Here is a 21,406-nt window from a genome sequence, read left to right as displayed (position 1 = left end):
GCCAACCATGTGGATGTTACTTTGACACGTACCACCTACCTAAGCATTGTTGCAGACCATTTACACCCTTTTATGGAAATGGAAAGCATGTGCAGAATGAGGCCTGTCATTGCCTTGCGTAAAAAGAAACATAAACTTTGCCGTGGTGGCAGCATATGTTGAGCTACAATCCCAAAACATGATTCCTTGTCAGTTGAACATACACACATGTGCCAATCATGCATGCTGTGGGCACTGAATCACCTTACTGCATTGACAGGTGTTGGCTTTTGCACCTAGTTTTTTTTGTTTTCTGCATGTAGAGCTTTGATCCCAATCCTAAAACGTGGACTCATCCACCATAAACGTTTTAAATGTCTATAAACCCATCTAAGATGAACCTTTAGCACCATTTCTGGGTAGAATTGATGTTCGGTTTTCTCTTTGGGTAACAGAGTTTAGGTTGCATTTGTGGTGGACTGTGTTAAGTGACAACAATTTCCTGAAGTACTCTCAAGCCAATGTGGCAGTATTTGTCACAGTAGCATGATGGTTTCTCATGCAGTGCCATCTGAGGGCTCAAAGGTTATGCATATTCCACAGTGGTTTTTGACCTTGGCCTTTTTCTGACATGTCAACCCAGCTAAGCATTTAGAAGATTTTGACCTAGCCGCATCATACACACATGCTCAGCTCTTTCTCAGTAACAAGCTGAGTGCTTTCTGACCTTAGGGTCCCATTTTCTAGCACTATACTATCTTTCTGTTGTTCCTTTTTATTTAGTTCTCTTTGTAGAGTACAGAAGTGGTTTACCAGCAAAGCTTTAAAACTCTCATGTGTCATTATAGTGTATATTAGAATTCTATATTATTTTTACGAGATCCTGTGTTTTAGGACCATTGGAACAGTTGATATGAGGCACAGCGGTCTATTACACTAGCTCACTATGGCTTAGATCTGGATTCCGCTCTCAGTGGTGCTATCGGCCAGTCTTAAAAACTATAAATCTTGCAAGTGCAGGTACGTAATTTCTTTAGCTTTTGGGTGACTGGTGCTGATACCTGCTCAGAATACATTAAGAAGACTTTATTTATTTGTTTATTTAGTCTCATTTTTTTTTTTTTTTTATGACCACTAGATACAAAGTACATAATAGTGTTTTATGTTTTGTCCGGTAAATTTAAACATTCACTTACCAGTGATGGGGACTCGAGTCTGCACACATAACGACTTCAGACTTGACTCGGACTCATTTAAAATGAATCGGACTCGACTCATGACTCGCAAAAAAAGGACTCGTAAACAACAGAGAGTTGCTAGTGTCAGCATGTGTTAACATTAGTTACATGTGACAAGTTCACTTCATTTAAACATTTTCATTACCTTTGGATTTGAATCTCACTTAACATGGTGGAATGCCCTACGTAGTGCACTTACAGGAACAACTACGGTGAATGGAACACTCCTACAGAATGTGGCGCTATTGGTTGAAAGACCGCTTTCTGAACCAATCAGACCTTCTGATTTTAATTATGCTGTTATTTGCATTTATTCAGTTTGCGTCACACAGATGATGTGTCAATAAAACGCCTGATTGGCTTTCTAACGAGTTCGTGTTTTACTTCACAACCGGGAAAAGTTTGGAGGTTTTTAATTATAAGCACATTTACAAAATAACAGATTATATTCCTAATGGGACACACGCTTATAAATTTAATAGCATCTGGAAGAGCATAAGCTAAGGTAAGCAGTGGTTATGATTTTTTTGCTGTGTTTTGGATTTTGGCTGCTGTGCCGTGATTTATCACGCACTTTTGTTCTGCAATGAAAACAAAACGTATCAGTTTAAGCTTTTAACTGGTACCGTCTTGTTACGGAAATTAGATTATATTGACTCGTGACTTGACTCGGACTCTAGTCTAAAGACTTGCGACAAGCGACTGTATTTTGCCATTTTACTTAGTGCCTTTACTTTCCTAGGTTTCAGTTAAAAGCTTAAACTGCCAGGTTTTGTTTTCATTGCAAATTACGGCACAGCGGCCAAAATCCCAAACACAGCAAAAAATCCATAATACTGCTTACCTCAGCTTATGTTCTTATGATGCTATTAAATTTATAACTGTGTGTCCCATTAGGAATATAATCCGTTATTTTGTAAATGTGCTTATAATTAAAAACCTCCAAACTTTTCCCGGTTGTGAAGTAAAACACGAACTCGTTAGAAAGCCAATCAGGCGTTTCATTGACGATCATCTGATTGGTTCAGAAAGCGTTTTAGCACCAATCCTGTAGGACCGTTCCATTCACATTATCTGTTACTGTGAAGTGCACTACGTATTCCACCATTTTAAGTGAGATTCATATAGGAGGGAGTAGGGAGTGACGCTTCATCACTACGCCGGAAGCTGGCTGGAACATTTAGCCATTGCGTGTGTTGTGGGTCAAGACGGCTGGAGCGTTATTGGAGAGCAGAAAATGACATGATCAGAATGATGTTGGATGATATAATTTTCACACGTAACTAATGTTGCTGACTTTTGCTGTCCACAAGTCATTTTTTGCAAGTCACGAGTCGAGTCAGAGTCATTGTGTGTGCGACTTACTTATGACTCGAGTTCTCATCTCTGCTCAGACTCTAGTCTAAAGACTCATGACTTGACTCAGACTCGTATTTTGTGACTTGTGAACGTCTCCGTCACTTACTGCCAAGTGCATTAACTGCATTACTGTAAGTTTAAATAGCTATGATTAAGCTTTTTAGCTTTAGGGAAATTCGAACATCCTTACAGGTACAGGAATGTTGTTTGGACAAGTTTTTCCACATTCTGCAGTGTAATAATAATGTAAAATTAGTCAAACAAGTTCAAATATTAATATTACTCTGGTGACACTGTTGGAGGTGTCATCAGTTCTTGAAGGTTTTGTATTATAGTCTGAAATTAATTCATGAAAAAAAAAACATAGACTCGAAGCCTGTAAAGCAGTTTCTAAACCACAGTGCTATAACATTACTTTGACATTTCACCTACAGATGTGTACTGTACACAGACAAGCTAATCTCTCATAATTACCCATAGTACCTATAATCTCACTGTTTTTCACTCTTTTTTTCTGTAGAAAAGTGTTAAGGAGGGAATCCTGCTGAAACAGACCAGCTCCTTTCAGAGATGGAAGAGACGGTATTTCAAGTTAAGAGGCAGAACCCTCTATTACGCCAAGGACTCAAAGGTAACAGTGAATGGGGCAGGGGCATCAGCTGCATACTAGAGTTCACTGAGTGGACTTTAGTTCATTTCTTTAGTTTGTTTGTCCATTTTTTTTTTACTATAAAGAGAGTAATGAGTCTTATTCAGATTCAGAATTTGCCTTACATGGGATGGAAGGGTGATAATTACAATATGAAAATCTCAATCAATAAATGTCATTAATTTTTCAATATATTACACTAGTATATTACAATAGTACATTTTGAATCAAACAAATTATTTTTAACAAGAAAATCTGTTTAAAAAAATGCCGCTCAGGTGGCGCAGCGGTAAAACACAAATACAGTATAGGGATGGAGAGTAAGATAAGGGTCCAATAACAAGACAAGGGATAAAGACTAAGACTACACAATTACACAATGTGACCACCAGCACAACACACATAACCAAGTGAACTGGCAATACTGAGGGAATACATTTGAAAAAATGTAATACAATTCCGATAAAATTATTAAATCTAAATTATCTTTAGAAAGCCAGCCAATGCCTGTATAGACAAGTCTGGCAACATTATCTGGCAAAAGTGAGAATCTGTTAAAATGTCAGCAGTCTAAAAATGGAAATTTCTCCCCTTTTTCTCCCCCTTTGGCACGTCCAATTGCCCAATTGCATCATGCTTCCTCTCTGCCTATGACGATCTCTGCTCTGACCGAGGAGCTCTTAGCTAACCCACGCCTCCTCCAACATGTGGGCATTAAGCCGTATGCATCTTATCACCCACACATTGACGAGTATTGTGCCACCTAGCGTTGTGTACGGAGAGACACACCCTAAGAGCAGTCTTTACTCATCTCTGTGTAGGCGCCTCTAATCAGCCAGCGGAGGTCGTAACTGCACCAGTCTGACAGAGAGAGACCCCATCCGGCTTAGTCCCGCCCATCTGAACAACAGACCAATCGTTCATGTAGCCGCTCAGCCTCAGCCGGCAAGGCAGAGCTGAGATTCGATACGATGTATTCGAGATCTTAGCTCTGGTTGCAGCGTGTGTTTTTACTGCTGCGCCATCTGAGCGGCAGCTCGAGTAATTTGTAACTCACGACCGCAAACTGGAAAAAGACCGGTGTTATCGTTAAACAGTGACGTATGTTTAAAGTGGCACAAACTTAGACAATAAAAATCAATTGATTAAAATTTTTATTCTCGATTAATTTTTTTTATCACGATTACATTTTTAATGCTTTAATCCCGTTAATTAACACAATTGACGACAGCCCTAGTAATAACAATCATTTATTGTTATTAAATCACAGGTTTAATTCATTCGGTGTGTTAGCTGGTACAATCTGCTATAATGGAGACATTCAGGGCATCAATGCTCTTAGTAGCGACCAAGACTCTGTATAGCAGTACAAATCTTTTTTTTTTTTATAAAAAATTAGTGTGAGGTTTTGTTTTCTGTAGCCTAGTATTATCCTAGTGTGTAAGAACCACAATTGTGATTAGCTGTTTGTGTCATTGCAGTCTCTCATTTTTGATGAGGTGGACCTGTCTGATGCCAGTGTGGCAGAGACCAGCACCAAGAACATCAACAACAGTTTTACTGTAAGTACCACCATTCATTTGTTTGTTTGCTCGTTCGCTCATTCATTCATCCCTTCATGGTATGTAACTTCCCCTGTCTCTTCTTTCATTTATTCTTGTACCTGCTCACTTACCCTTAATCATATTTACCCAGTTACCTTCACCAAGCCACTCAAACCCACCACTTAAACCTACTGATTGATTCATTCACAAAGTGACTCTCAAACCCATCCAAATCCTTGATAATGTTTATAACTGACTATAGCTTGTGATTTGTTTGTGCCCCTATTACATCCAAGGTGGCTAGTTTGAGTGCACCCATAAGGAAGTACCTGAAACAATGGTCTCTTTGTAAAGTTTGAAAGAAAAAAATCAGAATCCATGGCAACGTCCAGATTGCCTCTCTGTGAACAGTGTCATCCATCTTCCAACAGTTTGTACCTGTGTAATGGTTAATGGGTAAAATCAAAGTAGGATTATGTAGGCACAGAAATGAGAAATGAGTAGACCATGCCACAAAATAAACAACATATAGAAAACCCCATTTTTCTTTTTGGGACAAAGAAGTATGTGTTCCAGTTTACATTTACAGCAAACTGTATAGCTTTGCTCTTATCCAGAAACATTTACAGAAAGGCTTACTTAAATATGAAATGTATAGTACATATTTCTTACTCTAGTTCAAGTAATCAACAGTCTAAAATGTCAGCAGTCTAAAAATTGAAATCCTGTTACAAGAATAAGAAGAATATATAGATTATATATTTTTAAACACTGACATTAGTAAGTAAAAGTTTAGCTTCTATGTAATCACTTAGTGAAGAGAAGACCCTTGAGGTCTGTCCTTGTTGAGTTTTTATGGGTGGATCAAAATTAGCCAGACTTGTGTTTTAAAGAGTGCATGGTACAGAACAGGGTTTTATCAGTGCTTTAAGGTAGGTCGGGCTGGTCCAATGCAGAAGTGGGAAGATGTAGCAACACTTGGGTTGCATATTGAATCAGGTGTTGAATCAGGTGCAGTGGTCTGATGGTGGACATGGAGAGACCTGTTTGGAGAAGTTGCAGTAATCCAGCCTCAAAATTACAAAACACCAAATAAGAACGAGTGGTTTCCATAGAGAGAAATTGTTTTGTCACAATTTATTAAACTTCCAAGACTGTCAGTCTTTCAATGTGTCCAATAGACTGTTGAAAGCATTCTATCAGTCTGTGGTGGCATCAAGGCTGGAGATGCCAATAAAGTAAATAAGCTGGTAAGAAAAGCCAGCTGTGTTGTGGGTCTGCAGCTGGACAGTGTGGAGGTAGAGTGTGAGAGGAGGATAAAGGACAAAATTAGGGCCATCCTGGATAATCCTTCTCACCCTCTCAATGAGGAACTATGGTGGCTGGGCAGTTCTTTTAGTCATAGGCTACTTACACCAAAGAGCAAGACGGAACGCTTCAGTCATTCTTTTGTGCTCACATAATCACTTGTGCTCTTTCATTTTCAGGTGATCACACCGTTCCGTAAGCTGATGCTGTGTGCAGAGAGCAGGAAGGAGATGGAAGACTGGATCACAGCTCTGAAGTCTGTACAGAAATGGGAGACATATGAGGTCAGTTTTGGGAAAAAATACAACAATATATCATTTATCATTATTTTTTTTTTCATTAAAAAATAAAAGACATCAAAAAGGGCAAGGGGAATAAAGAAGTGGTCTAAATAACAGAAACAAGGTTGAAAATTAAAGAACGGAACAACCATCAGGAGCAAAGTGGATAAAAGGAAAGGGAAAGAGTAAAAATGAAAACTGGTTGTCACAAAGAGGCTCAACCCACAAGCCTGCCACAAGCAAGTTCTTAAAAATAAAGACAGAAAACTCAGAACAATCCAGGGATGGTAATAAACTGGAAAGGGCCGCTTTTGAAAGGGCCATCTGAAGAAGAGGCCTCTGAAGGGGTTTTTGTATGACAGCAGAATAGTGACTCTGGCTGGGTTCCCATGGAAAGATAAAAAAATGCTGGCATCCGAAGATATGTAAAACTGTATCACGGGTTAAAATCTTAAAATACGAATATAATCCTCCCCTAAAGATTTTGCATTTTGCATTTCTGTTTTTAGTTGCTGAATTTCATGTCAGTGAATCGAAGTTTAAAGAATGTTGGTACTTTTTTTAAATCACAGTTCAGTCCGTTTACTTTTGGTGTGTTTTGTGTTTTGTGTGATTGCAGGCGAGTCAGTTTAACATGGAACATTTCTCTGGGATGCATAACTGGTACGCATGTTCTCATGCTCGGCCTACCTTTTGTAACGTCTGTCGAGAGGCCCTGCCGGGAGTCACATCTCATGGCTTATCATGTGAAGGTAGCCACACATACGTCACAAACACTATAGTACTGGTGACACCTTTACTTTTCTTTTAATGCAGTGTAGACCCTGTATCACTTTGTTTAAGGGACATGATAATTCACTAGCATAGAGTGTGTTTCAGTGTGAAATTTGCTAACATGTTTTGTGACCCAGTAAGACTTATTATAGGTTATTATTTTTCCTTATGACATTGAAAGAAACATCTGTAGAGGCACTGTTCATCAAGATCCAACAACAAACCAGAGGTCATCGTGCACAATGCCAAATAGTTACTGTCCTGGTGTAAAGCACCTCATTATTTTGGACTCTGGAGCACTGAAAATATGTTCTGTGGACTTACTGTATGTTATAGTTGGCTACCATGATAATAGTTTAAGACTTTATGATGGCTGTGTTCTGTAACTGCAAATCTCAGTACCACACCATATATTGGTGATTGTTGGCGCTTTTATCATGACAGTGGCCTGTGTACGAATTTAGGGCTATAAATAAATACTTTTATGTAAAAGAACTTCTGTAATTGTACAGAACCATGACATTAATCCTATTCCACACCTTTGGTAAAAATGTAAATACTTTTCTAACCTTACTAATGTGCATGAATGAGAGTGAGTCTTGGTCAAATTGTGGCCAAAAAAAGTGGTCAAAGCGCCCAGGTGGTGCGGCGTGATATTCTGCTAGCACACCAGCCCCGAGATTCTGAACTCCTCGGTTTGAAACTCAACGTTGCTACCAGCCGGCTGGGCATAATTGGCAGTGCCTGCAGCAGACACGGTTCTGCTAGGGCGGGATGACTGGACTATGTGCGTGGGGTCTTCAAGCGCTGTGTAAGGACCCTGATTGGCAGATAGACAGGTGCCTGTGCAGAATGCATAGGTGAAAAAGGGTTCCGCTTAGGGCTGTGCACAGGTCGGAGGAGTCATGAGCAGCAATATACCCACCTCGACTGCAGTCGGGGATCCCCCAGCAGTAGAAGACAAATTGACTACGTAATGTTGGGGGAAAATGCAGAAATAAAATAGAACAAAAAGTGATCAGATTGATTATTGGTAATCTCTGCTATCGTTTTCCCCCTTTTTCTCCCAGTCTTGTTGTCTCCCCCATTTACCCCATTAAAAGTTTGCCAACAGCACCACCTTAACACTTAACACTTGTCAAAAAGGGCTCAGACTACTTGTCTTTTGGTTCTGTATTGTATTTGGTCCTATCCCCTTTACTTTATTAGGTTAGAAAATGTAGATCCTTGTTTTTATTACACTTACACTGTTTTGTCTGCACTGTTTATATTACACTTGTGTTGTGTTGCACCATGGTCCAGGAGAAAAGTAGTTTGGTTTCAATAGGTACTTGTATAAAGCTGAAATGCCTCTTGAATCTTAAACCTTGAATCTATCACATGCCACTAGAGCGCCTCAGTGCTGCTTTTATTGACAGGGGAGAGGGAAACACCCTTCCCACTCAGAGAGCAATGCCAATTATGCTATTTTAAGCTTTCACCTTCAAAGGACTGTTGAATGAATTCTCAGAATTTAAACTCATTATCACCCTATTAACAGGGAAAACCACTTACTTTTACACCCTATGCTGGTTTTGCAACCCAGAAATGGTGATGTCTCTGTTGTTTGTGTGTTTAAGGGTCTATTTCTCTCATATTTTCAAGACATAATACAATTTCCCACCCTCTGTCTTTGTTACAGTGTGTAAGTTTAAAGCTCACAAACGCTGTGCTGTTCGATCTACTAACAACTGTAAGTGGACTACTCTGGCATCTATAGGAAATGACATCATTGAGGATGAAGATGGGGTAAAATTTATTTTGCATTCATCAATTTGTGACCAGAGGTTGTGCACTATTACTGAATACGTGAGAACAAACTATTTATGTGTATGCATACCTGTGTAGGTTTCCATGCCTCACCAGTGGTTGGAGGGAAACCTGCCAGTCAGTGCTAAGTGTGTGGTGTGCGATCGGACATGCGGAAGTGTTCGCAGACTGCAGGACTGGCGCTGCCTCTGGTGCAAAGCAATCGTAAGTGTTCTAGCAATCAAAAAAGATTAAAAATGAACCACATGCACTTGTGTTTTTGTCATTATCATTTTAAGTGAGGAAAAGGAAAGAGAAGTGGTGACACTTATCCTTATTTTGACCTTTTACTTTTACTAGGCTCTTATATTTTATGATGTAATATACAGTGTATATATATATATATATATATATATATATATATATATATATATATATATATATATATATATATATATATATATATATATATATGTATATATATATATATATATGTATATATATATATATATATATATATATATATATATGTATATATAGTATATATATTCCGATCAGCCACAACATTGAAACCACCTCCTTGTTTCTACACTCACTGTCCATTTTATCAGCTCTACTTACCATATAGGAGCACTTTGTAGTTCTACAATTACTGACTGTAGTCCATTTGATTCTCTGCATGCTTTGTTAGTCCCTTTCATGCTGTTCTTCAATGGTCAGGATCCCCAGAGGACCACCACAGAGCAGGTATTATTTAGGTGGTGGATGATTCTCAGCACTGCAGTGACACTGACATGGTGGTGGTGTGTTAGTGTGTGTTGTGCTGGTATGAGTGGATCAGACACAGCAGCGCTTCTGGAGTTTTTAAATACCGTGTCCACTCACTGTCCACTCTATTAGACACTCCTGCCTAGTTGGTCCACCTTGTAGATGTAAAATCGCTCATCTATTGCTGCTCTTTGAGGTCTTCATCAGTGGTCACAGGACACGGCCCACGGGACGCTGTTGGCTGGATATATTTTTGGTTGGTGGCCTATTCTCAGTCCAGCAGTGACAGTGAGGTGTTTAAAAACTCTATCAGCGCTGCTGTGTCTTATCCACTCATACCAGCACAACACACACTAACACACCACCACCATGTCAGTGTCACTGCAATGCTGAGAATGACCCACCACCCAAATAATACCTGCTCTGTAGTGGTGGTCCTGTGGGGTCCTGATCATTAATGAACAGGGTGAAAGCAGTATGAAAAAGTATGTAGAGAAACAGATGGACTACAGTCAGTAATTGTAGAACTACAAAGTTCTTCTATATGGTAAGTGGAGCTGATAAAACGGATAGTGAGTGTAGAAACAAGGGGGTGGTTTTAATGTAATGGTTGATCGGTGTATACACGTGTACAGTACAACAAATTTTTTTTCACATATTGCTGCTTTTTTGGATGCTGGGGTCAGAGCGCAGGGTCAGCCATTGTACCGTGTCCCTGGAGCAGACAGGGTTAATGGCCTTGCTCAAGGGCCAACAGTGGCTGCATGGCAGAGCCTGGATTTGAACTCTCAACATTTCAATTAATTGCTCAAAGCTTTACCCTCTAGGCTACTACTGTCCCATATTTGAAACAAACTCTAGTTAGTATGCAACTGTAACTGTCAGTTTGGAGTTTGGATTCTGATAGTGTCTAAGCTTATCAAAATAAAGGCTAATGCACCTGTGCTGCATTGTAATCAATAAATGTAAAAATTTACCCTATTTAATTATTGCATGTGGGTCCAGTGGTATATTACCTTCTCAAACTGTAAACATCTGTTTCAGAACTGGTTTATGCAATTTTTATAGATGTAAATAAAATTTTATGGTTCATAGTTCTTTGCCATACTATATAAATAAATAAACAAATTAAACATCTTATTGGTACCCAAAGGTTTAAAAGTGGTTAAATGAAAGTGTAAAACAAAAAAATTACAATACAAAGTGTGTGTGTGTGTGTGTGTGTGTGTGTGTGTTTGTGTGTGTGTTTATGTATGTATGTACAGGTTCACAGTAGCTGTAAGGAGCAATTGGGGAAGGTGTGTCCACTGAGTCAGTGTAAAGTCTCCATCATTCCTCCCACAGCTCTCAACAGCATTGATTCAGACGGTAAGAGTTGCCCTAGTAACTGCATCAGCACCACATGTGGCATTTAATGGAGTTTTAATGCAGTCAGTAAAACATTTTACTTTAATATAATGGTTATGTTAATTGTAAAATCCTCAACCTATCCTTTTTTCATCTCAGTGAAAGCAATACTGATGAAAATGTAACCATCACAAACTGCCACTTCTTACTGTCTGTTATATTATATTATATTTTAATTTCAATAAATTGTTGTTTCTTGTTTTAAATTTAACCAGAAACATATATTAATTCTTCATGTGCTAAAGAATTGCAGACAATGTTTAACATCAGCTTTGTCCCTTGTTTCCTTATTAGGTTTTTGGAAGGCGACGAGTCCATCATGTACCAGTCCTCTGTTGGTACTGGTAAACAGTAAGAGTGGTGATAACCAGGGTGTGAAGTTCTTGCGCAAGTTCAAGCAGCTGCTCAACCCGGCACAGGTCTTTGACCTCATGAATGGAGGACCACAACTGGGGTAGGACTCGGATTTTTAAGGTTTTAAAGACCACACATTTTACAGATTTAGTGTAGAACATACAATACTGGAATTTGTCCCTGCTTCCTTGTTGTGGAAGACCAGAACTGTGATGAACTTCCATTCATTTGTCCAATATTACTTATTTTTTATGAGGCTGTCGACCCCGTTTTGTAAAAAAATATGGGTATAATAAAATTTACAAACACTGTATTTTCAAATTACTATAAATAAAATATACACGTTCTCCTTATTTCTTGACTACAAGTGTTGACTTATTTATGCAGATATAAATAAAGCTAAGTTTACTGCACTTATTACAAAATGCCTGGAACAGTAGTCCTGTTTAATTAGCACTACGTATATTGGATCAGAGCTATAGTCAATTTTAATCACTATTAATAAATCAGGATGCCATGCAACAAGGTCATTCACCACAGTTAACATTATGAACTTAAAATTAACATTATAAACATTATAAATTAATTAAATCATTATTTCCTCTTATTATTATGAGTCGTGCATTGAGCTGTATTTGTGCATGCTGATGTGTGTGCAGACTTCGCCTGTTCCAGAAGTTTGTGACGTTTCGTATCCTGGTGTGTGGTGGTGACGGCAGCGTCGGCTGGGTGCTGTCTGAGCTAGACAAACTCAACCTGCACAAACAGGTCTGCAGCACCGAGAGAGATTACGGATTCCATTTGTTAAACATATGCCGATGTTGTTTATAAACTGTGAATCTTGGTGTGACAGTGCCAGTTGGGCGTGCTTCCTCTGGGCACGGGTAATGACCTGGCTCGGGTGCTCGGCTGGGGCGGTCTGTGTGATGATGATGCACAGCTGCTGCAGATCCTGGAGAAACTGGAAAGAGCCACCACTAAAATGCTGGATAGGTACGCATATGCATATGCAAACACACACAAACACACTCGAAAAGGATTTTGGTAAACGTGATGTGTGTGTGGTTTTATCAGATGGAGTGTAATGACGTATGAAGTTCCAACTAAAAACGTTCCTGCTATTGTTAAGGAGGACGACACACTGGATTCCCCACTTCAGGTACATGGCTTGTTTGTTGTTGCTTACACGTATTAAGGTTTTATTTCCTTCCCTCTAAATCTTTGTGCATTTAGCCTTTTCATTTGGACAAGTATGCACAGTTTTACTTGGGTGTGCACAGGATTCAAGACCGCTCAATAAAGGTAGCCTTAATGCACATTCTCATAAACACCAGAACTAAATTTAACCCAATTATATTTAGTAACTAATCATGAAACACTTTCTTCAAGAATTTGCCTTGCTGCAATTTTTATTTTGATTTGGACCATAAATATACAAGTGGTGGATAAAACAGAACCCGCAGCTAAATTTAAATAAACTAATTGCTAATAATCAGCATGTGTCAGTTATAAGAGAACTCTGACAATCAACAGAATGCCTTTACTTGTCACATATACACCGTTCAACCAGAACATTAAAACCACCTCCTTGTTTCTACCCTCACTGTCCATTTTATCAGCTCCACTTACCATATAGAAGCACTTTGTAGTTCTACAATTACTGACTGTAGTCCATCCATACTTTTTTCGCCTGCTTTCACCCTGTTCTTCAATGGTCAGGACCCCCACAGAGCAGGTATTATTTAGGTGGTGGATCATTCTCAGTACTGCTGTGACAATGACATGGTGGTGGTGTGTTAGTGTGTGTTGTGCTGGTATGAGTGGATCAGACACTGTGTCCACTCACTGTCCACTCTATTAGACACTCCTACCTAGTTGGTCCACCTTGTAGATGTAAAGTCAGAGACGGTCGCTCATCTATTGCTGCTGTTTGAGTTGGTCATCTTCTAGACCTTCATCAGTGGTCACAGGACACTGCCTATGGGGTGCTGTTGGCTGGATGTTTTTGGTTGGTGGACTATTCTCAGTCCAGCAGTGACAGTGAGGTGTTTAAAAACTCCATCAGCACTGCTGTGTCTGATCCACTCATACTAACACACACTAACACACCACCACCATGTCAGTGTGACTGCAGTGCAGAGAATGATCCACCACCCAAATAATACCTAATCTGTGGGGGTCCTGACCATTGAAGAACAGGGTGAAAGCAGGTTGAAAAAGTATGTAGAGAAACAGATGGACTACAGTCAGTAATTGTAGAACTAAAAAAGTGCTTCTATATGGTAAGTGGAGCTGATGAAATAGACAGTATGTGTAGAAACAAGGAGGTGGTTTTAATGTTAAGGGTGATTTACATTTTACATTTACATTTTCAGCATTTAGCAGACGCTCTTATCCAGAGCGACTTACAGAAGTGCTTCTATAGTGAACATTTCATTTCTCAAGTTTAGGTAAACAACAGTCGAAGAACATAAATCTGCTAAAACCTGTTAGAACCCAAGTGCCTTTTTTTTTTTTTTTTTTTTTTTTTTTTTTTTTTTTTTTTTTTTGGAAATGGAAAAGAATGGAACAAAATGTTAGTAAATAAGTACAAGTCAGCCTAAGTGTTTAGTAAAAAGGTGGGTTTTTAATCGTTTTTTAAAGACAGCAAGAGACTCAGATGTTCGGACAGACAGAGGAAGTTCATTCCACCACATTCCACCACATTTCACAATCTTCCTGATGTTGTACAGGAGGAACCGGCACGATCTTGTCATGTTGGCTATATAAGGAGAGAAGGTCAGCTGGTTATCCAGGACAGCACCAAGACTTCTTAACTTATTAGATGGTCTGATCTGGGAGTCATCCAGAGAAATGACTAGGTCCTGGGTTGGAGACTGATCTCCAGGAATAAGTAACAGCTCTGTCTTGCTGGGATTAGGTTTTAGATGATGAGCTGACATCCATTGTGAGATATCTCGCAGACATGCTGAGATGCGAGCTGAGACTTGTGTATCTGAAGGAGGAAATGACAGAACGAGCTGAGTGTCATCTGCATAGGAGTGGTAGGAGAAGCCATGGGAGTCTATGACCTTGCCCAGATTCTTGTACATGTACAGGTGTACAGTACAATGAAATTCTTTTTTCACATACACCAGCTTGTTTGGCAGCTGGGGTCAAAGCGCAAGGTCAGTCTATGTACGGCACCCCTGGAGCAGAGAGTGTTAAGGGCTTTGCTCAAGGGTCCAACAGTGGCTGAATGGCAAAGATGGGATACCTTTTGATTGATAGCCTAAAACTCTACCGACTAGGCTACTACTGTCTCACCAGTTATCAATAGTGTAACATGCGAGATTTTAAAACAACAATTCAAACATGTTGTGTTAAACTGTTGTGTGACTGATGTACTGCAGGTATGTCAGTCACTAAAGATGGAAAATGATTTATTGTTTTAACGTTTTGGAAGTCATGGCAGTAAATGTTAAACATAAACAGCATCAGCCAAGATGAACAGTTGTCTTTTGCTTTTTTGTTGCTCCAGATTACTCACTATGCCGACTCTGTTGCTACCCACCTGACAAAAATCCTGGACTCGGACAAGCACAGTGATGTCATATCCTCTGCTAAGTAAGTATGAGCATGAGCATTAGTTATGTCATGGCTTATGTCAGTACTGACATGGTACACTGATCAGTCCTAACATTAAAACCACCTCCTTGTTTCTACACTCACTGTCCATTTTATCAGCTTCACTTACCATATAGGAGCACTTTCTAATTCTACAATTACTGACTGTAGTCCAGCTATGTCTATACATACTTTTCACCTGCTTTTACTTTGTTCTTCAATGGTCAGGACCCCCACAGGACCACAACAGAGCAGGTAGTATTTAGGTGGTGGATGATTCTCAGCACTGCAGTGACAATGACATGGTGGTGGTGTGTTAGTGTGTGTTGTGCTGGTATGAGTGGATCAGACACAGCAGCACTGCTGGACGTTTTAAATACCGTGTCCACTCACTGTCCACTCTATTAGACACTTCTACCTAGTTGGTCCACCTTGTAGATGTAAAGTCAGAGACGATTGCTCATCTATTGCTGCTGTTTGAGTTGGTCATCTTTGAGATCTTCATCAGTGGTCACAGGACACTGCCCACGGGGCACTATTGGCTGGATATATTTTTGGTTGGTGAACTATTCTCAGTCCAGTAGTGACAGTAAGGTGTTTAAAAACTCCATCAGCGCTGCTGTGTCTGATTCACTCATACCAACACAACACACACTAACACACCACCACCATGTCAGTGTCACTGCAGTGCTGAGAATGATCCACCACCCAAATAATACTTACTCTGTAGTGGTCCTGTGGGGTCATGACCATTGTAGAACAGAGTAAAAGGAGGTTAAAAAAGTATGTAGAGAAACAGATGGACTACAGTCAGTAATTGTAGAACTACAAAGTGCTTCTATTTGGTAAGTGGAGCTGATAGAATGGACAGTGAGTGTAGAAATAAGGAGGTGGTCATAATGTTATGGCTGATCAGTGTATGTGTTGCATAATACTGGGTGCTGTAGTGTTGTAAGCAGTGTGTATGTGTGAACAAAAGCTTTTCCCTCATGGGCATGTTCAGTTTTGTTTAGGAATGTCAGGAAATCGTAAGCAGTCCTACATCATTTATTGTATGATTCAATTCGTTGTTATGACACTTTTACTGTATGTTTCACACTTACTTACATTGCAGTTAAATCTTATTACACAATGCTGCCCAGTGTTTCTCATTACTCTGCAGATTTGAACGGGTATTTGCAGCTATTTGCATGTGTATTAAACCCACAACTCCTTGACCACCAGCTCGGTTTCTGTGTGTAGGTTTTTGTGTGGGACGGTGAATGAGTTCGTGGCTGAAGTTGGAAAAGCCTATGAGAAAGCCACAGAGAATAAAGAGGAGGCGGACGCGATGGCTAAAAAGGTCGGTTTGAGTGTGTGTGGGTTCTTTACAGAGTGTGTGGTGGGTGGATAAATGCTGTGTGGTATGTTTAAAGTTGTATACACCAACTAGGCATACTATTATGACCGGTAAAGTGACAGGTATCCAGTATGACAGGTAAAGTGAATAACTCTGATTATCTCTTCATCACGGCACCTGTTAGTGGGTGGGATATATTAGGCAGCAAGTGAACATTTTATCCTCAAAGTTGATGTGTTAGAAGCAGGGAAAATGGACAAGCATAAGGATCTGAGCGAGTTTGACAAGGGCCAAATTGTGATGGCTAGACGACTGGGTCAGAGCATCTCCAAAACTGCAGCTCTTGTGGGGTGTTCCTGGTCAGTATTTATTAAAAGTGGTCCAAGGAAGGAACAGTGGTCATGAGCGGCAAAGGCCCATTGATGCATTTGACCCTACAAATTGACTAAATAGACACAAATCCTCACAGACACATTCCAAACCAGAAGACTGAAGGCTTTTATTGCCACAAAGTGGGCAGGCTGATATTAACTCCTATGCTTTTGGAATAAGATGCCCAACAGGCTCACAGTCAGGTGTCTCTATATGTTTGCTCTGATTTGGGTCACTGTGCCACCCAAAAGCACTGGGATATGCCAGTCATTCACAGAGCATCACACATTACATTTCTGGCATTTAGCAGATGCTTTTATCCAAAGTGACTTTCTAAGCAATTGAGGGTTAGGGGCCTTGCTCAAGGGCCCAACAGCAAGAACCTGGCCATGGTGGGGCTTGAACCAGTGACCTTTTGATTACTAGTCCAGTACCTCAACCGCTAGGCTACAACTGCCTTTACACACACACACACACATAAATCGAATGCTTTTGATACCCATCAGCACATTATAAGTTAAAATCTTATTAGAAAGTGTGTGTGTGTGTGTATCTTTGTCCTCTCACACATTCTCCGTTTACCCTCTCCAGTGTGCCATGCTGAACGAGAAGCTGGACTCTCTGGTGCGCGCACTAAGCGAAGAAGCCGATGCCCAGCTGGTACCCGCCGGCTCCCAGATGCCTGAGCAGGAGGGCGAGTCAAGCAACCCTGATGCCCCCAGTGTCCCCAGACCCTTCCGATCCAAAGAGCAGCTGATGCTGAGAGCCAACAGCCTGAAGAAAGCACTGCGACAGATCATAGAGCAAGCCGAGAAAGGTCAGTGCTCTGGATCTGAATTATTCATACATGATTGGATTATTCATCTGACTCACACAGCGGGACCATTCAAATGATTTAGTTAATGAGGAATATATTAAATGGATGATGTGTAGTGAAATATTGAGTACTGTGCAGTTTTATTGTCATATTAAATGTGAATTAGGTAGAATTAATTATTTTAAAGTGAACTGCCAAAATATATATAAAAAATGTACAGGGGTAAATACATGCTGGCACACCAGACAAGACTTTCAAATTCCCAAGTTCAAATTTCAGCTTTGCTACCGGCAGGCCGGGCACCTATAGGATTAGCTCATCTGAGGGTGGGAATGCCGGAAGGGATTCCTCAAGACTGCTGCAATTACAACCTTTACTGGCTGTACCGAGACAGGGAATAATGGAGATCTGCGTGTGACTGTCCATGCACGATACGGATCTCCATATGAGCTAGCCTCTTGCAATAGAAATAAAGCAGCCGGCTACTGCAGACGTGTCAGGGAGAGTGCGTTAGATGTGACCCTCTGCAGTCAAGAGTGGAGGTCATCGGCAGTAGAGGTGAAAATACAAATCGGGTAATTGAATATGACTAAATTTGGAAGAAAACTTGGCATTTTTGGTAGTGCATGTTTATAACGTGACTAAAGTGAATGATCAGTCTAGACCGGCCCTGGCTTAAAAAACCCTGGCTACCCAGCCGGGCAGTCGAACCCAAGCCCTTTCTGGCTCTGAGGCATCAGTGCTACCCACTGCACCACCATGTCACCCATGTTTGTAACTGTTAAAGCAATGTTGACCCATGCACCTTTAAATTGTTTTATCCCAAAGTTGTCGGATTGTTTTGATGGTCAGATGGTAAAGTTAATGTCAGTACTGACTCCTCTTTGTTCTTTGTTTCCTACCAGTGGTGGATGAGCAGAACAGACATACTCAGGTTCAGAGGGTGTCTTCATCCTCATCTATCAAAAGAGGTAGCAGTGAGGATCTCAAGGAGGCAGAGCCACGTAAGTGACAGCCCATTCATCATTATAAATAATGTTATTGTTATATATTGCAGTCGAGGGTGTGACAAGGGCATGAGCGACCAGTATAGACAGACAGACAGACAGACAGACAGACAGACAGACAGACAGACAGGCAGGCAGGCAGGCAGGCAGGCAGGCAGTTTAAATTTTAATTTAGTTTCATCCATACAAAGGCAACTTACTTATTTGCAAAGAGGAAAAGTTAAATCACTGATCATGTTTTTTTATAGAAAAAAAGTAATCATTAAAAATAACATTTAAAAAATGATATGTTTCTAATATATACACCTATCAGCCATAACATTAAAACCACCTATTTGTTTCTACACTCACTGTCCATTTTATCAGCTCCACTTACCATATAGAAGCACTTTGTAGTTCTACAATTACTGACTGTGTGTGTTGTGCTGGTATGAGTGGATCAGACACAGCAGCGCTGCTGGAGTTTTTAAATACCGTGTCCACTCACTGTCCACTCTATTAGACACTCCTACCTAGTTGGTCCACCTTGTAGATGTAAAGTCAGAGTCGATCGCTCATCTATTGCTGCTGTTTGAGTTGGTCATCTTCTAGAACTTCATCAGTGGTCACAGGACGCTGCCCATGGGGCGCTTTTGGCTGGATATTTTTGGTTGGTGGACTATTCTCAGTTCAGCAGTGACATTGAGGTGTTTAAAAACTCCAGCAGCGCTGCTGTGTCTGATCCACTTATACCAGCAAAACACACACTAACACACCACCATGTCAGTGTCACAGCAGTGCTGAGAATGATCCACCACCCAAATAATACCTGACCATTGAAGAACAGGGTGAAAGCAGGCTAACAAAGCATGCAGAGAAACAGATGGACTACAATCAGTAATTGTAGAACTACAAAGTGCTTCTATATGGTAAGTGGAGCTGATAAAATGAACAGTGAGTGTAGAAACAAGGAGGTGGTTTTACTGTTATGGCTGATCAGTGTATACTCACCTAGCACTTCATAAGGTACCAGATCGGCAAACTTAGTAAAGTGCACAAAGCCAAGTCCAAAAGGTTTGATGGTCTGATGTGGAGGAAAATGTGATAGATTTACTTGTAGGGATGTAACGATACACTCTACCCACAATGCAATGTGATTTACAATACTTGGTTTCCGATACAATTTTTGAAGACAATTTATGACAAAGTTTCTTTTTATTATTTCTCTTAAAAAAAGAAAGTAAAATACTGTATTTGTGCTTATCTTTTATTTATCTAAATAATGAATGCCCTTTTATTTCTGAGGTAGGTACAAACTATGCAAAACAATTTTGAATTAAGCCCAATTTGGCTGAAAACCCCCGAATTTGGCAACCTGGCGTATAGCGTCAGTGACGTCAACCAGGCGAGGTGTATAGCGCCAGTGCCCTCTGCTGTTTAAAGTGAATATTGATTCATTTTACATGTCAAATCGATTTAAATCATGGAATTTTTGAATCGGTTATTATTGTTCTTCATGCTTTAAATAGCTCACAAAAGCCTGATAGCTCATCTCTAATATGTTACATACCAGGATTTTTAGCATTTTTAGATACATTCTTTGTTCCTTTCAGGTCAGGCCACTCTGAGTCCCACCTCCACTGCCCCTATAGTGCTGGAAAAACCAGATAACAGCAACTTATCAGTGTCTTTTACTGAGGAATCTGTGTAAGAACGCTCACACACACACACACACACACACACACACTTTGTAAAAATTACTATATTTCAAATCTCCTTTCACTGACCGTTTATGAATGTAGCTGAACAACTGTACTATTTCACCTAACCCAAGTTACACAAAAGCAAATCTTTAGCTTTTAAAATGAAAGTTTGAGGGAATAAGCAAGATGTCCTCAGTTTACTAAGGTTTTCAGGGATTGTTATCGTTGTGAGGACACACACACACTGGGTGAAAAGAATTCAGAACTTATTTAGGTGTTTTTAATGATGGTACAGATGGATGTACTATGAAACACGAATAATCCGATGCTTATTATTCACGTACATACAGACTTCATATCTGCTAACATAATCACATCTTATAACTGGAACTTTAATTACATATTAATGTATTTATGTTGTAGGATGTTAGTAATAAAGTTGTTTCTCTCCACACACACAGGCAGTGCACAGAGAAGTGTGTGATGAATAATTACTTTGGGATCGGCCTGGACGCCAAAATCTCTCTGGAGTTCAACAACAAGAGGGATGAGCACCCGAAAAAGTGCAGGTGTTGCACGGAGCCTTATTTATTAGCACAGTTATGCCATGTATATTGGGAACACTTTGAGTTATGTGCAGTTTTATAACCAATAAGAGTTTGGAACAATCCCTGTGCATCATTTTTATTTCGTTTTATTTATGGCATTCAGCCCATGCATCGATTTACAGCTGACTGAAGATATTAAGGGTTTGAGGGCTTTGCTAAGGGATGGCAATAGTGGCAACTTGGCAGAAAAAGGGCTTGATCCAGCAATCTTTCAAACAGCAGTCTAGTACCTTGACTGCTGAGCTAACACTGCTAATTTGACGTGGAATAGAAACCAACTAGCACTGGTGTTTCTGCACAATTGTGTACTACTCACCAATAAGGTGTGCTTTCATGTACAGTGGTATCTTGAAACTCAATGTCAATTGGTTCTGGGACTGGCGTTGAGTTTAAAAGCCATTGAGTTTCAAGGTATTTTTGTTCGGTAAGGATGTTTGGGAAACCTGTTAATGCATATTTTAGGCAAATGTATAATAATGGGGTTGTTTTTGACACTTATACACTAGAAATAACACATATAATACAA

At 40.0% G+C, this 21,406-nt stretch overlaps 1 protein-coding gene across 2 annotated transcripts in view; it reads left to right on the top strand.

The window, feature by feature from the left end:
* Window positions 1-21,406, top strand: part of si:dkey-172j4.3 (diacylglycerol kinase delta) — a 122,493-nt gene that overhangs the window by 87,225 nt on the left and 13,862 nt on the right. For both annotated transcript variants that reach the window (XM_062993338.1, XM_062993339.1), the window contains 17 exons: window positions 3,097-3,207; window positions 4,707-4,787; window positions 6,257-6,361; window positions 6,978-7,110; window positions 8,814-8,920; window positions 9,020-9,145; window positions 10,954-11,056; window positions 11,390-11,549; window positions 12,109-12,217; window positions 12,303-12,442; window positions 12,524-12,608; window positions 14,970-15,055; window positions 16,298-16,397; window positions 17,358-17,583; window positions 18,489-18,587; window positions 20,183-20,276; window positions 20,734-20,841. In XM_062993338.1, coding sequence (XP_062849408.1) covers window positions 3,097-3,207; window positions 4,707-4,787; window positions 6,257-6,361; window positions 6,978-7,110; window positions 8,814-8,920; window positions 9,020-9,145; window positions 10,954-11,056; window positions 11,390-11,549; window positions 12,109-12,217; window positions 12,303-12,442; window positions 12,524-12,608; window positions 14,970-15,055; window positions 16,298-16,397; window positions 17,358-17,583; window positions 18,489-18,587; window positions 20,183-20,276; window positions 20,734-20,841 — 1,973 coding nt within the window. The remainder of the gene's footprint in view (window positions 1-3,096; window positions 3,208-4,706; window positions 4,788-6,256; window positions 6,362-6,977; window positions 7,111-8,813; window positions 8,921-9,019; window positions 9,146-10,953; window positions 11,057-11,389; window positions 11,550-12,108; window positions 12,218-12,302; window positions 12,443-12,523; window positions 12,609-14,969; window positions 15,056-16,297; window positions 16,398-17,357; window positions 17,584-18,488; window positions 18,588-20,182; window positions 20,277-20,733; window positions 20,842-21,406) is intronic.

Source organism: Trichomycterus rosablanca, chromosome 4, assembly GCF_030014385.1.
Source record: "Trichomycterus rosablanca isolate fTriRos1 chromosome 4, fTriRos1.hap1, whole genome shotgun sequence".
In the NCBI taxonomy this organism is placed as follows: domain Eukaryota; kingdom Metazoa; phylum Chordata; class Actinopteri; order Siluriformes; family Trichomycteridae; genus Trichomycterus; species Trichomycterus rosablanca.
Note: the sequence above shows the minus strand (reverse complement) of the source record. Positions and strands in the feature narration are given on the sequence as shown.